Source organism: Dipodomys spectabilis, unplaced genomic scaffold (genome assembly GCF_019054845.1).
Source record: "Dipodomys spectabilis isolate Male_0828 unplaced genomic scaffold, ASM1905484v1 ptg000030l, whole genome shotgun sequence".
Taxonomy (NCBI): Eukaryota; Metazoa; Chordata; class Mammalia; order Rodentia; family Heteromyidae; genus Dipodomys; species Dipodomys spectabilis.
Genome location: NW_024870707.1, coordinates 7,848,140 through 7,865,481, shown reverse-complemented (window position 1 = coordinate 7,865,481; position 17,342 = coordinate 7,848,140). Strand labels below are relative to the sequence as shown.

General features: G+C 54.8%; 1 protein-coding gene across 1 annotated transcript; it reads left to right on the top strand.

Moving 5' to 3' along the window:
• The first annotated feature begins 282 nt into the window (after positions 1 to 282).
• On the top strand, positions 283 to 16,208 carry Fads3 (fatty acid desaturase 3). The gene is made up of 12 exons (XM_042676020.1): positions 283 to 525; positions 8,938 to 9,048; positions 9,522 to 9,719; positions 11,232 to 11,333; positions 11,455 to 11,577; positions 11,854 to 11,914; positions 12,237 to 12,313; positions 12,780 to 12,877; positions 13,216 to 13,312; positions 13,485 to 13,564; positions 13,763 to 13,888; positions 15,880 to 16,208. The coding sequence occupies exons 1-12, from the start codon at positions 298 to 300 to the stop codon at positions 15,929 to 15,931; spliced, it is 1,353 nt and encodes a 450-aa protein (XP_042531954.1). The 5' UTR covers positions 283 to 297; the 3' UTR covers positions 15,932 to 16,208.
• Positions 16,209 to 17,342: the final 1,134 nt, after the last annotated feature.

Below are 17,342 nucleotides of genomic sequence, written 5' to 3'. Positions count from 1 at the left end.
GCGCGGCGGGCGCTGTCAGCGCGGGTGGGTATAAGAAAGGGAAAAGTTGCCGGCGCCGGAGCCGGGCAGGCGCACGCTCGCTCGCTCGTACGGCGGCCGCGGCGGCGGGGCGGGGCTGGCCGGGGCCGGCAGGGGCGGCGGCGGCGAAGGCGAAGGCGGCGGCGGCGCGAGTCCCCGGGGAAGGCGACCTCCTCCCCGCCGCCCCCTCCTCCTCCGCCCGCGGCGCGGACGCGGCACGCGGCAGCATCCCCCTCCCCGCGCCCCGCTCCCCACGCCCCGACCCCCGAGGACGCAGCCATGAGCGGCGTCGGGGAGCCCGGCGGGGGAGGCTCGCGGCCCCGGGAGGAGCCCCCGCCCCGCGCGGCGCCGCTGCCCGCCCTCCGCTGGGAGCAGATCCGCCCGCACCACCTGCCCGGCGACAAGTGGCTGGTCATCGAGCGCCGCGTCTACGACATCAGCCGCTGGGCGCAGCGGCACCCGGGGGGCAGCCGCCTCATCGGCCACCACGGCGCGGAGGACGCCACGGTAAGGCGCGGGGCCGGGGCCGGGGCGGGGGGCGAAGATCCGGCGCCGCCGCCGCCGCCGGGGTGCGGGGCCCCGAGCATCGCCGCCTCTTCTACCTCGGGGGCCTTAGCATCCTTCCTGCCCTGGCTGACCTTTGACCTCCGTGTTGGGATGGAGTGGGGGGGGTCGGTCGGGGAGGGGGCCGTCCGAGGTGGGCGTGCCGCGGCCTGCCCTAGGCGGGGCCTTCCCTGGAGCTCCGGGTACCCCCCCCCCCCGCCCCGGCCCCCAGCAAGGCAGGCATCGCGCCTGGTGCTGGGAGCTGGCCATGGGGGTCCCCAGAGCCGAGGCAAGGGCTGGGCCAATCCGGAGAGGCTGGGAGCTGGCAGGGCCTGGAGGTCTGTGGCTTTTAACCTCTGTCCCTCCCCCACATCTGCTCCCCCCCCCCCCCAACTGCTCTCAGGGCCAGTGACTCACCTCTGCTGGGCTGGCAGCTCCACGTGGGAAGATTTTGCCAGCCAGGCTGGGTGGGCCTCCTCAGGAAGGACAGTCACCCCAGGAGCAGGACGGTCCCCCGGGACCCTGGCTTCCCATTCCCAGCTCTAGTCATAGACCAGAAGGGGTGTGGCCAGGCTCAGCGCTGGACCGGCTGGCTGGAGCGCCCCCCTCCCCTCCCCCTCCCCTCTCCGTCCCCTCCCCTCCCCCCTCCCTCCCCCCTCCCCTTCCCTGTGGAGGGGGCCTATCAATAGCAGATTTAGCAGCCTCCCTTTTCCTCAGGCCCCTATCTGGGCAACAGGGGTTGAGGCTACCCTGCTCCATCCTTGATCAGCAAGAATTCTGATAAACCATTATACACACACACACACACACACACACACACACACATATGCCCTGTAATCTTAAGTATACAGGAGGCTGAGATCTGAGGATCCTGTTTCAAGAGACTGTCCAAGAGACTCTTGTATCTCCACTTAACCAGCAGATAAAGCTGGAAGTGTGGCTCAAGTGGTAGAGTACCAGCCTTGAGGCAGGGAAAAAGTTAAAAGGAGAGCTCAAGGTCCTGAGTTCTAGGTCAATCACCCTATGGCTTTGAGACCGGAAAGAATGAGTCTCAGGGGAGCTTTGGCAGGTGAGCAGACTCTGCTCCACCCTAGGACTTCCGCGTCCCTCTCTCTTCTCCCTTCCTCCCAGGTTGTTGAGGGACTGGGTGAGAAGGTTCTTGAACTCAACAGCATGTGGAGTCTGGAGTGTGTGTCCATATGCATTTGAGTGTGTGTGTGTGTGTGTGTGTGTGTGTGTGGTTCTACTGGGGTATGGCAGGCATTCAATGTGGCATCTCCTCACCCTGAGCCCTAGCTGCTCTGTGAAGGTTTTAGGGGAGATCACCCTGGCATAGGACAGAAAGGGGGCGCAGGCCGGGGGAGGGGCTTCAGACTGTATTTATCCATCACTTTTCCTGCTTGGGGAGGCAGGGGGCTCCCACGTGGCATTCTCAACTTTATATTTAGCTTTTGATTGTCATTGATCCACTGTCAGTGAGCCCCATTAGAAAATGAAAAGCAAGAGAGAGATCTCTTGTTTCCTTCCATATCTTGGAATTCGCACACACACACACACACACACACACACATGCACGCACACACGTATGACCTTTTTAAACGGTTTTTTTATTTTTTGATGATTTTTTTGCCTTCTTTATGTATGACGTATTCATGTCAGGAGCGTGGGGGGAGGGCACAGAACTTGAGGGAAAACCGGTGAAAAAGAGCGGGAGCTCGCTGGACATTGATGAAAGTGAACTACACAACTCTTATGGGTGGAGACAGGAGGGAGGCTGGGAAAGAGCGAAGGACAGAAGATACTGGATGGAAGGAAATGTACTCATTACCTGACTCATGTAATTGTAATCCCTGTGTACACCACCGCTCTGATAACAATAAAATAAATTAATTATTAAAAAAAAATCTGTTCTCTAGGGCTGGATCCTAGCTCTCCCACTGCAGGCTCTACATGGCCGTAAGCAGGCATGCCACTCCTTGGAGCCTGAGTTTCCTCATCTGTCACGTGGGGAGAGCAGGGGCCAAATGGCAAGCTGGCCTCGTTGGCAGGAACATATCTAATTATGTGGCCCTAGGCCGGCCATGTTGTCGATGTGTAGTAAATGTGGCTAGCCTCTCAGTATGAGTGCGTCTATGCAGTGCACTGGGCCACCTTGTCTGGCCCTAACCCAGTGTAATAAGAAGGACTACTTAGCTTCTTCAAAGCTCCAAACACTGGGCTGGAGTAGCCAGAAATACCTGGTCTGCTCAAGCCACAACGACAGGGAGGTGGCTGGATATATAACCCCCCCTGGCTTCGTTCATTACGGCTTCACAGGCATACTAGGAACTAGACTAGCCAGACACTCTGTATGATCAAGCTCAGATGCCAAGCACCTCATCCCAGGCCCTGGAATTCAGGTGTGTGTGGGAGGGCGCTCAGCCCCCTCTCACCAGCTGTTCTTATGTCCAGGCAACAGAAGCCTTCCTGCCAGGAAACGCTCTGAGTTCCTGTGCCATGAAGTCAATCTGTGACCATCCTGGGATACAAAACCCAGTGCCCTGGGGAGAGCACTCTGGGCCTTAGGCCAGGTTTGTGTAAGATCCTGAGACTAACAGGACCAGCCAGCCAGGCCTAGCCACTGCTGGCCTAAATATATATAGGGGCCACACACTGAGCATCTTCTATGTGCTTGACTCTAAATTCAGTACTTGTTATTGCTAATCTTTCAATTCTCAGGGTAGCTGGACATCTGTGGCTCATACCTGGAATCTCAGGAGACTGAGAACTGAGAATTGTGGTTCAAAGCCAGCCCACGCAGCAAATTCCAAAAAGCCAGACACACATACACACACAGAGGAGGAGATCCCTAATGGAGAGGGCAAAGGTAGAGAGCCTCCCAGGAGAAGGGCAGGGATGGTAGTAGCCTGTTTTCCCTTTGGGGAGGCCATGCATAAGGCGCCATTCTCCTGGTCCTCAAAGTGTGAGCATGGCCAAGAAAGAAGATTAAGAGATGCTGTGGACACAAGGACACTGGTGGGAACCATTCCCTATCAGTTTCCCTATCAGTACAGATCAGAGTGCTGTCATCCTCAATGACTTGGTTGTCATGAGCAACCAAGACCATAGAGAGGGGGAGGATTTTCCCAGCACTCTGCAGTGTCCTTTGGGCTGAGGCACCAAGAGTTGTGGGAGGATCCAGGATCCAACAGACCCCTGAGCCACCCATCCAGGGAGCTTCCTGCCAGTCCCAGGATGGAGGTGTTTAGTCAGTACCACCATCCCAGGCCATGCCATGGTGTTAGATTAGTCTTCGGTTTCGGATGCTGTGATGGTTATCGTTGGCCTATTTTGCAAATGAGGAAACGGAGGCCAAAAAGAATAATGAGACCTGCCTTTCTTGGGACCCTGATAGGATGCGACCTTCATCAGGGGGGGCTTGGAAAGTGAGATTTGTGTCTGGATGAAAGCTGAGGAGGGACAGGGCAGATCTGAGGCCACGTGAGAGCACAGAAGTGCCAACATCTGGACCCAGTGACCTGTTTCTACCTGTCACATTGGTGGCCTTCAGCCACTGTGGGCCTTTAGCAACCTTATTCCCCTCCTACCCGCCTCATGCTGCCATCTAGCCTGGCTCTTTTCCCCTAGCAGGCTTCTCCAGGGGAGGAGTTGGGCTTGTCTGGCGCTGGCAGGAATGCAGTCTGCAGAGGTGGGAATGCTGGTGACCTCAGCGTAGGGGACAGCTGTTCCCATTCTTCCCCCAGGGTGTCCGGGCTGCCACAAGTTTCTGATAAAGCAGTCCAGGCTCCAGTGGTGGAGTGAGGACAAGAATGCCAGAGTGCCTGGCTGCTTTGGTGAAGCCAAGGGTTTAACGCACGTGCTCACCCTTCATTTGGACCCCGGGGATGCTGGAGCCAAGGGCAGCTTCCTTCGGGGCATCTGCCTGTAAGCTGGGCTCCGTTACTAAGGCTGGGATTGGATGGGCCCTGTTCAGCGTGTGCCTTGGTTTCCCCCTTGGTTCTCACCTCTGTAAAAAGGGCAACTTTTTACATCCCTATTCTCCCCGCTGGAAGGGGTCGCAGGGAGGAAAATGGCAAAGCACACTTACATGCAGGGCCTGGGTTCCTTGCTTTATACACCAACCTGGGAAGAGCAGAGAGGAGGGGATTTGCTGGGGGTTTCCTTGGAAACCCAGTGCCCACCTCCCCCTAGCAAAGGTGCCGGGAAGTAGCAAAGAACACACCACCTGGGCCTCAGCAGGGCCTTTGTGGCCCATTCCAGGTCCTTCCTGGCTCATCAAGAACACTCATCATTCTTTGGCCAGTGACCAGAACTCCCTCCCCGCCTCCTCCTCCATATTTGGGGTAGACGACGGCTGCTCCCCCTGCCTGTCCCTCCTGAGCCTGGACTTGACTGACAGATCTGCAGCCACTGACTTCTAGGGTCACATCCGGGCCGTGGGACTCAGATGAGATCTTGGCTATGGGGCACTTGCTGGCCACTAAGGCCCCTTTTAAGCGCTTTACCTCTGTGACTCAGGCTTCCCAGCAGTCTGCAAGATGGCCATTAGTGGCCTCCATTTCACTGATGAGGAAATGCGGAGTAGATGGAGCAGGAGTGGCATTGTCTGGGGCTCCTTGGCTCCTAAGTGGCTGCTCAGGTTCCAGCCGGGGCAGGCAGGCTGATTCCAGTGTGTCCCTCTCTCTCGCCCCTCCCCGGTAGGTCCCCCTCCCCCTCTGCGCTAGCCTGCAGCTACTTAGTGAGAAGCAGGGGCAGTGATGGCCAGCCCAGCCACTTGGAGGTTTGCAGGGACCGAGATCCCTGCAAAGACTGTAGCTATCTTCTGACAGAGTTTGAATGGCGTGTGAAGCCCAATTCTGACATGACAAACTCTCACTAGCAAATGGGGCTGCAGAGATGAGTCTGGTCCACTTCTTTTCTTTTTTTTGCCAGTCATTGGGCTTGAACTCAGGGTGTGGGTGCTATACCTGAGCTCTTTTGCTCCAGGCTAGCTAGCACTCTATCACTTTGAGCCACAGTGCCACTTCCTCTCACTTTCTTCTTAAAGACCTTCACCACCTTAAGCAGAGGTCAAGGGAGGACTGGTCACATGACCCTAGCCAGGAATATCCCGCTCAGTCTGAACTCAGTGTCCAGGAACCTACTTTACCAATGCTCCTTGCCAGCATGAGAACCCCGGCTCCATTCACAGTGCCCCCTCAGCCCCAGGACTGTTGGACAGCCCCAGCCTGTTGCCCCCTGCCTGCCCCTTACCACTAACTAGAGCCCTGACTGCATTCCTGAACATTTCTGGCCAGTCTTCCAAGGCCAGGGGGAGGGGGGTGGAGGGAGGGAGGGAGGGCTCACATCTTTCTTTGTAAGAGACAGACTCAACTGGAAAGACGCTTGGGTGGGCCTTGCTCTGCGTCCTCCTCTGGGCTAGTGCATGAATTCAGCACTGGGGAGAGGAGGCAGGGCTGTCCTCCGTCCTGGTGCCTCCGTTTCTCAGATCCCCAAACAGACACAGGGGACAAGAGAGGGAAAAGCTGGATGGGAGGAAAGGTTAGACCTGTATCATGTACCTGTGTGTGTGCAAGATTATGTCCTAAGTCTAGATTGTGTGTGTGTATGTGTGTGTGTGTGTGTGACTGCCTGCCTGCCTTCCTGTGGCTCTGTGTGCACTTGGGTTCTGTGTAGCACACCTTTCACGAGCACTCAGCCTTAAAAGAAAGGCACTTCTGGCACAGGCTACACTACAGAAGGGCCCGCAGGACACGAGGCTAAGTGAAATGAACCGGTCACAAAAACATCGTATGAGCCACTTAAATGCGGTTCCCGGAGTGTGGAGAGAGTGGCGTGGCCAGTGCCAGGGGCTGAGAGGGAGGGGAGGGCACAGCACAGGGACTATAGGGTTTCAGCTGAGAAACTTCTGGAAATCAGTAGGGGCGATGAATGCTCAACCACATGAAATTATTCAATGCCGGGCTGGGAAGGTTCGGCTCAGTGGTAGAGCACTTGCCTTGCATGCTCGAGGCCCAGGTTCGATTCCTCAGCACCACATAAGAAAAAAGCTGGAAGTGGCGCTGTGGCTCAAGTGGTAGAGCACTAGCCTTGAGCTGAAGAGCTGAGGGACAGCGCCCAGGCCCAGAGTTCAGGCCCCACGACCGGACCCCCCCCAAAAAAAATTTAATGCCACTGAATAGGATACCAGAAAATTATTCATTGAGATAGTTTATCATCCCAACAGTGGCTCCCGCCTGTAATCCCAGCTAACTCAAGAGGCTGAGATCTGAGCATCGAAGTTTGAAACCAAGCCCGGGCAGGGAAGCCTGTGAGACTCCTTATCACCAGTTAACCATCAAAAAGCTGGAAGTAGAGTTGTAGCTCAAATGATCGAACGCCAGCCTTGAGAGACAGCATCCAGGCTCTGAGCTCAAACCCTGGTACAAAAGAAGAAAAAATAAGTTAATGCTTAACAGCCTAGAGCGAGCAGGGCTCTGAACTCTCTGACTTGGTTTCCCCAGGAAATGGAAGCTGGTGATTAGGTCAGCAGAGTCCCCAAGACTAATCTTCCCTTGTGGCTCCTTTGCCCTAACCAACCCCAGCTCCTGAGGAGCTTCCTTGGGCCCTGGCTCCCCTCACCTCTTCTTTTCTTCTCCTTCAATGTTCATTTCCAAGTTTGCCTCTATTGAGACCCACATTGGCCTGGATTATTCTAGAAGCTGCAACTTCCAGCCCCATCCTCCAGTCCCTGGACTGCACCAGGCCAGGAAGTAAAGAAGTATTGGGAAAGAGAGCTCTAGGTGGGTCCCCCGGCAGGAATGATTTCTAAATAGTGGCCTAGGGCCAATGCCCCAGTGCTCCCTTCACCCAGGACCACGCAGAGACTACAGGACTGCCGTCACGGCCTATTTTAGTCTGTCTTTAATAGGCAATAAAGCAGGGTGTTTGTGGCTCATGCCAGTAATCTCAGCTACTCAGGAGGCTAAAATCTGAGGATTAAGATTCAAAGCCAGACCAGGGGAAGGAAAGTCCGTGAAACTCATCACCAGAAAGCTGGAAGTAGTTGTAGCTTAAGTGGTAGGGTCTTCACCTTGAATGAAAAAGCTAAGGGACAGCACCTAGGCCCTGAGTTCAAGTTCCAATACTGGCAGAAAATAAGAAAATAAAAATGGATGAGAAGAACCCATAGTCCTAGGACCTAGCAGATAGCCTAGTGCAGGAGTCTGGGAACTGACTGCGGTAGCATAGTCCTTGGATAAGCCATGTCATTTTGTGTGTGTGCCAGTCCTGGAACTTGAACTCAGGGCCTGGGTGCGATCCCTGAGAGCTTCTTTTGCTCAAGGCTAATGCCTTACCATTTGAGCCACAGCTTCATGTCCAGAGTTTTCTGAGTAGTTACTTGTGGCTTCAAACCACAATCCTCAGATCTCAGCCTCCTGACTAGCTAGGATTACAGCATGAGCCACCAGAGCCATGTCACCAGAGCAATGTCACTTTTAAACAAGCTGCTAGGCTCCTCAGGAGAGAACAATAGGGGCTCCTGGCCTTCACCAGCCTTCTTCAAAGACATTTCCTCTAGCAGCCAGAAACCCCTCAGTGACCTTTCCCAGACCCATGGGACAGGACAGGAGGTCACCGCCCAGCCTGTTTCTATAGTCCTGCTGTGTTCACCTATTCAGAAGGGGGAACCTCTGAAATTGATGGCAACAATAAAAATGAGGAACAATTAATGGGCCCAATTCATTGTCATGTGAGAATAAAGCGGTGCCAAGTATAGTACCCAAACCACCTCAGGCAGAAATCAGGATGGCTGAGCCCTGAGGTGAAGTTCAAGTGGCCTCTCACGATTTGCTGCTTTCTCCTGGCTCCTGATCTTTCTCCTTTCCTCTTGTGTCTTCCCACCCCCTTTCCTTTATCTTCTTTCTCTTGCCTTGCACCTACCCTCCAGCCCTATCACATACACACACACACACGCATGCACGCACACACGCACACATGCATACACACCAGCACGAGACTTGAACTCCAGGCTTTGTACGCTCACTTAGCTTTTCCACTCAAGGCTGGCACTCTACCAACTGAGCTACACTTCCACTTCCATTTCTTGGTTGGCTGATTGATTGGAGATAAGAGTCTCACAGACTTCACTTCTGGTGGGGTAGGGGTGGGGGTGCCTTTGAAATGTGATTCTCAGATCTCAGCCTCTTCAGTAGTTTAGGATTACAGGCATAGCCGCCAGCACCAGGCTCAAACAGCTGATGTCCTGTTCATCTTTCTGTCTGCTTTGTCCATCCATCAATGGCCCTTCTTGCCCTGTCTCTGCTGGTTGCTTGCAAGTGCAACTCCAGCTGTCTGTCTGTCTGTCTGTCCACCTGACTGTCCACTCTCCTTCAGGATGCCTTCCATGCCTTCCATCAAGATCTCCATTTTGTGCGCAAGTTCCTGAAGCCCCTGCTGATTGGAGAACTGGCCCCAGAGGAGCCCAGCCAGGATGGACCTCAGAATGTGAGGGGGTGCGGGAGGGGTTGGGGGGCCTTGCCCACTAGCAGTAGCAGATCCATCTGAATCCCACACACACACCGGGGAAGCAGAGCCAAGACTGGTCTGCCAGCCCCAGCTGTAGCCATCATGCCCTGTGGGAGGGGGGGGGGCAGATCTAGCTTGGGGTCTCTAGGCAGCCCCCTACCCTCCTCTGAATCCAGGAGCCCTATCTGCCCTGAGGATGTTTGGTGAGCTGGCTCTGGCTCTGTTAATCACACTGTGCCTTTTAGTCATCAGAGATTTGGCCATCAGCTAGTCACCCAGCTCAACCCTAGTTGTAGACTCTCACTCCTACAACTGTCACATCCTGTCCACAATTCTTGGGCCTGACATTGGGCCCTGGAAGGAGTAGCTGGGGTTCTGGGGAACTGTGGGAGGCTTCTGGGGACAGCAAGAGGCCTCGCTTCCTCTGCTGACTGGCCACTCTCCTGTGATAGACCCAGCTGATCAAGGACTTCCGAACTCTGCGCCAGGCAGCTGAGGACATGAAACTCTTTGAGGCCGATCCTGTCTTCTTCGCTCTCCTGCTGGGCCACATCTTGGCCATGGAAGTGCTGGCCTGGCTTCTCATCTACCTCCTGGGCCCTGGCTGGGTGTCTAGCACCTTTGCTGCTCTCATCCTGGCTCTCTCCCAGGTGACTCTGGGACCAAGCAACACACAACAGGGCCAGCACATGTGGGCACTGGAAAAATATCTGCTGAATGAATGAATGAATGAATGAATGAATGAACAAATAAGAGAACAACCAGATGGCCCCAAAGGTATCCCTATGGGTCACAGTGGATTCTGATGGAGCTAGGGAAGTTTCTTCCTTATTTAATAAGCTTTGAGCAAGCACAGGTTGGGGAAGTCACAGCAGAAGGTCACAGCTCCATGTCAAACTTGTGTAAGGGAAGAAAGGTCCCAGCCCATCCCAATGACAGATGACAGGTTCTCAGAGGAAAGCATGGCATCATAGTTTATTCTACCATAGTTTTATAGGACACAGGCTCCTGCAGATTGAAGATCCAAAGACTCCAGTAATCTCTCTCTCTCTCTCTCCCTTTCTCCCCTTTTCCCCCCTCCCCCTTTTTTTTTTCAAATCCTGGGGGCTTAAACACAGTGCCAGGACAGTCCTGGAGCTTCTTTTGCTCAAGGCTAGTACTCTACCATTTGAGCCACAGTGCCTAGTCTAGCTTCTTCTGTTTATGTAGTACTGAGAATCAAATCCAGGGCATCATGCATGCTAGGCAAGCACTCTACCACTAAGCCACATTCCCAGCCCTTCATCTATCTATTTTTTTGTTGTAGAGCTTAAACTCAGGGCCTGGGTGCTGTCTCTGAGCTCTTTTGCTCAAGGCTAGTGCTCTACCATTTGAGCCACAGCACCACGCCACCTTTTTTGGGGGAGGGAGGTAGTTTCTTGGAGATAAGAGTCTCATGGACTTTCCTGCCTGGGCTAGTTTGGAACCTCGATCTCAGATCTCAGTTCCTGAGTAGCAAGGATTACAGATGTGAGCCACCAGGCCTGGTTTGGCCTGTCCTTATTTATTTATTTGTTTGTTTGTTTATTTTTGAACACTAAGCCACATTCCCAGCCCAACCTATTCATTTTTATACTTAGGTTCATGAAGCCACCATAATATAAATATGATGACATGAAAAGGGCCAGAAATAATGACTAGACAGGAAACCTAGTGAGGTCTGTCCAGATTCTTCTGTTTGTTCCTCCCAGCTATGTGGGGGAGGGTCTTAGTATCTGCTATCATGTAGGAGAGGTGTGAGGATTTATGGCCAGCTCCAAGACAAATGGGAAAATTAGAGTCAAGATTTTTCGGCCTTTGGCTGGGTCTTGGGAAAGAGAGGCTGTGGTTTCCATGACACACCCTGAGGAAGAGATTGTCTTGAGGGAGGAAAGGATGCAGGAGTTAGGAAGCCTAGGGAAGATTGGAGATGTGCTTGGCTTTGGGGTATGTATGTCCCAGCACTTGAGATTTCCTCCCTCTCTGACTCACCTGCCCTGATCTGTAAAACGAAGCACTGTCCGCTCGGACTTGGAGTGGGGCATTAGCAGTGGGCAGATCCAAGGATCTGCAGAGAGCCTGGAGCTCTTTGCCCTCCCTGCCTGGGCTCCCTTCACCAGCTCCTGACCCACCCCTCTCCCCAGGCCCAGAGCTGGTGTCTACAGCACGACTTGGGCCACGCCTCCATCTTTAGGAAGTCCCGCTGGAACCAGGTGGCCCAGCAGTTTGTGATGGGGCAGCTGAAGGTGAGCAGAGGTAGATGGGTGGGTGGGCAGCCAGGGGCTTAGCCGGGGCACTGGGCTGGGTCTGTCCCAGTGTGGGGGCACCCAGTGTGGGTGCACGGCCTGAGCTTCCACCTCCCCACAGGGCTTCTCTGCGCACTGGTGGAATTTCCGTCACTTCCAGCACCACGCCAAGCCCAACATCTTGAACAAAGACCCAGATGTGACCCTGGCGCCCGTCTTCCTTGTGGGGGAGTCATCTGTGGAGGTGGGTAGGGAAGGGCACAGGTCCCCCCCCCCACACCCAGGCCAGGCCAGCACCTCAGGGGACATGGCAGCGGCCGAGCTACCTGCCCATCTGGTCCCCAGGCTTAGTTCCCACTCTAGCTCTAGCTCCAACCCCTGGCCCAGTGTGCTTTCTCCCCATCTCCTTAGCCAGGGCCTGGTTGCTAGAATCTAGAGTTGCCCTTGACCTTGGCCTCATCAGCCCCTTGAACTTGGCCTGGAGGGCTGTTCTCCCTTAGCCCACCGCCTGTCTCCACAGTACGGCAAGAAGAAACGCAGATACCTACCCTACAACCACCAGCACCTGTACTTCTTCCTGAGTGAGTGCCTGCCAGTCCTCCGGGGGTAGGGGCCTGGAGGGGCCACACCTGAGCCTCTACTGCCCTCCCCATGGTCCTGAGGGACCTCAGCCACCTCTGGCACTGTGAGGTTTCCCCCAGGAGCGGGGGGCGGGGAGGGGGGAGGGCGGGCGGTGCAGGACATGGTGGGACAAGAGCGGGCCTTGTGGGTGATGAGGGCTTGGCCCAGGCCCAGCATCAGTAATGATGCGCACTCCTGGAGGAACAGAAGCCTCTTCCCGCTCCATGCCCACCCTGCCTTGGCACCCTAGCCCGGCTCCTGTGCTCTCGCTCCTTCTTGCAGTTGGACCCCCACTGCTCACCCTGGTGAACTTTGAAGTGGAAAACCTGGCATATATGCTGGTGTGCATGCAGTGGACGGTGAGTGACATGTGGCTGTGGGCGGGGCCACAGGGACAGCTTTGTCCCTCCATGAATGCAAATAGGTGCCCCTGTGTACACCATGGGGGTATGGGTGGGTGCAAGGGTGCACGCGGCTGTATGTGGGACACGGGGGTGGAGCATGGGTCTCTGGGAGGTTGTGACTCCATAAGAAATCATTGAGACACTGACTGTGCCAGGTATCTGAGACCCTGGTTGGGGCTACTCCAATGCACCCTTCATGGTCCGCTCTGAGCTAATGTGTCTGGGACCTTGTCCATTTATCCAGCTGGAAAAAACAAACAAACCCAGAAGCCTAGGGAGAGCCAGTGGCCCGGCCAGGGCCCTGAGACGAATGAAAACAGAAGACTGGGTGGCCCTAGATCCTCTCAGTCTCCCCGCCACCCCTTCCCCCCCACTCCAGCCACCTGGAGGCCACTCAGCATTTCCTCTACCCTCCTCGCAGGACTTGCTCTGGGCCACCAGCTTCTACTCTCGTTTCTTCTTGTCCTACGTCCCTTTCTACGGTGTCCCTGGGGCGTTGCTTCTCTATGTGGCTGTCAGGTATGGCCAGATGTGGAATGGCAGGGAGTGTGTAGGTCACACAGGAGCCTCTATTTGCCCCTCTCAGAGTGGGCACCAATGGTACTTCTCTGGGTGGCTAAGGGGAAATTGGGCCCAGAGGCTGGGCAGGTGACCTCTCTGAAGCAGGGTTACTCCGCCTTCAGGCTCCTGGGGGACAATCCGTTCAGTTTTTGTCAACACCAGGAAGGGAGACTTGCAGAGTCCTGGTTTACAGATCAGGGCGCTGGGGCTCAGGTCTGGGATAGCCACACTGGAGTGTCCACTCAGGGGGCTCAGTGTGAGCTGGGTGTGGGGGAGTACCTGAGCCTCCCCCTTAGGGTCCTGGAAAGCCACTGGTTCGTGTGGATCACACAGATGAACCACATCCCCAAGGAGATCGGCCATGAGAAGCACCAGGACTGGGCCAGCTCTCAGGTGGGCAGCAGCAAGGGCTGGGTGGGCACTGTGCTGGGTGGAGGGCTCCTAGCTCAGAGCTAGCAGGGCAGGGCTGGGTGGATCCTGGCGGGGCTGCCATGTGTGGGAGGGATGGTTGGGGGTCCGGATCAGAGCCGGCTTCCCTCATCGATGCCCTGCTTGCTCCTCGCAGCTGGCAGCCACCTGCAATGTGGAGCCGTCGCTCTTCCTTGACTGGTTCAGCGGGCACCTCAACTACCAGATTGAGCACCAGTGAGTATTACCCAGAGGACCTGATGGGTAGGGGCTGTCCCAGCATCCCCCTCTCCAGTTTTCCCAGAAATCCAAGGCAAAGTCCTGCACTGGCCAGGGACTCTGGGAGAGGTAGGAAGGGGGGTCCTGGAGGTGAAGAGAGGGTACGGCCCTCTACTGCAGGTGTCAGCTATTCCTGACACACCACCCCCTTCCCAGCCTCTTCCCTACCATGCCAAGGCACAACTACCACAAAGTGGCCCCGCTGATCAAGTCGCTGTGTGCCAAGCATGGCCTGCATTATGAGGTGAAGCCCTTCTTCACCGCCCTGGTGGACATCATCAGGTAAGGCTGCATCCAGCCTCTACTTTGCCCTACTCAGCACCTCCCCACCCCCAGGCAGCTGGCCTCTGAGCCATGTGGGGGCCTTCCGAAGAACTGGTGTTCCAGGCCTTTTTAGATCAGCACAGGCCTTCCTTCCCTCCCCTATGACTCATCCACACAGAGAATTCATAGAGCACCTACAAATGCATCAGTGTGTAATACAGGCCAGAGGTCCTGCCTCCCTGGAGCTGACTTTCCAGGTGGGGAAAACACAGCAAGCAGCTTTGGAAGAAAAAAAAAAAAGAAGAGCCAGGTACTAGTGGCTCATGTCTGTAATCCTAGCTGCTCAGGGGGCTGAGAGCTGAGGATCATGGTATGAAGTCACCCTGGACAGGAAAGTTGGTGAGACTCTGACCTGCAATTAACCAGCAAAAAGCCAGAGGTGGAGCTGTGGCTGAAGTTGGTACTGTGCCAGCCTTTAGCAGAAAAAGCTAAGGGAGAGTACAAGGACCTGAGTTCAAGCAAAATCCCAAATCCCCATGACTATTGGTACTAAAAAAATAAGTACTGAAAATGTGGGAATTGCTTTGACAAAGCAAGAAAAACCTAGGGTAAGCTGAACACCCATGACTCATGCCTGTAATCCTAGCCAATCAAGAGGCTGACATCTGAGGATCATGGTTCAAAGCCAGTCCGAACAGGAAAATCCGTGAGACTCTTATCTCCAACCAACTACAAAAAGCCAAAAGTGATGTGGCTCAAGTGATAGAGCACTAGTCTTTTTAAAATTTTTCTTGGTCAGTCGTGGGCTTGAACTCTGGGCTTGGGCGCTATCCTTCAGGTCTTCAGCTCAAGGCGAGCGCTCTACCACTTGAGCCACAGCACCACTTTCGGTTTTCTAGTGGTTTATTGGATATAAGAGTCTCACCAACTTCCCTGCCCAGGCTGGCTTTGAACCATGATCCTCAGATCTCAGCCTCCTGAGTAGCTAGGATTACAGGCATGAGCCACCAGCGCCCAGCTAGAGCACTAATCTTGAGCACAAAAGCTCAAGGACAGTGCCGAGCCCCAGAGTTCAAAGCCAAGGACCAGCATACACACAAAAACACCCCAATAAAGCCTAGGGTAGGGCTAGGAATGTGGCTTAGAGGTAGAGTGCGTGCCTAGCATGCATGAAGCTCTGGGTTCAAATCGTCAGTACCATATAAACAGAAAAAGCCGGAAGTGGTGCTGTGGCTCAAGTGGTAAAGTGCTACCCTTGAGCAAAAGAAGCTCGAAGACAGTTTTCAGGCCCCGAGTTCAAGCCCCAGGACTGGAAAAAAGAAAGAAAATAAAAGCCTAGGTAGGGTCAGGTGAAGGGAAAGAAGGCCAGGGAGAGACTTAGTTGTTAACAGGGTGACAGGTATAAGCAGGGACAGGAAGCTGATCATTGGGGCACCTGGCAGAACATTCCAGACAAAGGGTACAGAAGTTGGAAAGGTTCTAAGGTAGGCATGGGCTGGGATGTGGGAGAGCCACTCAGCCAAGGGGAGACTACCAGGTTTACATGGAGAGAAGAGCGGAGGCTCTGCCCCTGCATAGATCTCCCTCTGCTGAGCTCTGCTCGGATGTTCTTCCATCCATCCTGCTATTTCAGACTCAGGCTTCTCCTTCGTGATCTTTCCCAGCCTGATCCTCTGAGCCGTAGAGCCTTGGCTCACTCCATCCAAGCACCTGGCACAGGGTTTCCTTGTACAATTTCTGGTCCTCCCTTCCCGCACTGACTCCAGGCTCCTGGTGGGCAGATTCTGTGCACTTCCTGTATGTCATTGGCTCACAAGACTCCTTGAGTCTTGGCTGGCTGCCCTCACTGCTAGTCTAGCTCATACTCCCACCAGTGAGTGCCTGGCATCCTCTCCTGACCCCTCTCCCTGGCCCCACAGCTGCCTCCCCACGAGAACAGGGCGCCATGAGGGAGTGGGAATGGGTGAGTATCTTGGAATAGAGTCCTGATCCCTGCCTTTGCCTCCCAGGTCCCTGAAGAAGTCTGGTGATGTCTGGTTGGATGCCTATCTCCACCAATGAAGGCAGGACTTGCCCAGGTGGAGAAGTGGGGGAAGGGCCCCAGCCCCAGGACCATCAAGCCACTCCAGGCAGGCTCTCCAGTGCCATCCACGCTCGCTCCTGGTCCTGCCTCTTCCCTCCTCAGCAGCCCGATGGCCTTGGCTTTGCAGCGCCCTCAGGACCAGGGGTGGAGGGAGAGTACTTAAGGCCCTTCTGCGAAGTACAGCATGTTTTCCTAGATCAAGGATTGGGGAAAACTGATATTTTTTATATAAAAATCAACTCTATATATTATAGAGAGGTGTCGAATGTGTGTGAGTTTGGAAGCTGGCGTCTGCTGCAGCCTCCCTAGTGGGGCATTGTGTGTAGGGCGGGGGGGAAGAGGGGGGGATTGAGCTGCCTCCTCCCCAGCACATCCACTCCTCAGGATCCTGGGGTGAGTCATGGGACATGGGGTTCTGGGCCCATGGAATGCTGGAGAAGTCAGCACACCCCATCCTGCGCCGTCTCCCTCCTACAGCCCTCCAGGCAATGGGGTCCTCAGGAGGTCTTGGGGGTGGGGGCAGCACGTGGATAGTAGCGGTGAAGCCTGTGTCTGGTGGTGCCTATTCCCCAGCCCCACCCTGGGCCAGGTACTTGCTGGACAGTAATGCACTGAATAAGCCCAGCCACTTTGCCCCCTGGTATTAGAGGATTCATCCTCAGAGCAAGCACTGCCAACTCATCGGGGTTCAGCCTCCTCATCTGGACAATGGGTACAGCTAGGCCAGGCCTGGGTATTTTGGGAAAACAATTCATTTTGTTTGTCTGTATCAGACAATTCTGTATTACACAATTCATTTTGTTTGTCTGGGTGGAATTTAGGGCCTCCTCAATGCCAGTGAGTGCCACAGCCCCAGTCCCAGAAGCTGGGGACTGCCCAGAGCCCAGCGCAGAAGGCCTCAGTCTGTTCTCAAAGGATGACAGCCTGGATTTAGCACACTGCTTCCCTGAGCCCGGTCCAGAAGAGCACAGGCCCCCACCCCCAGCTCTACCTCCTATAATCCCAGCTACTCAGAAAACTGTCCAGAAGACAAAGTTAAAGCCAGCCTGTACAATCTAACAAGACCCTGTTCCAAATTTTGTTTCCAGTCCTGGGGCTTGAACTCAGGGTCTGAGCATTGTCTCCAAGCTTCTTTTACTCAAGGCTAGCACTCTACCACTTGAGCCACAGCACCAGTTCTGGCCTTTTCTGTTTATTTGGTACTGAGGAATCGAACCCAGGGCTTCATGCATGCTACGCAAGCACTCTACCACTAAGCCCATTCCCAACTACCCAAAATAACTTTAAAAAATTACTTTTAGGGCTGGGAAGGTGGCTCAGTGGTAGAGCACTTGCCTTGTATGCATGAGGCCCTGGGTTTGATTCCTCAGCACCACATAAGTTTAAAAA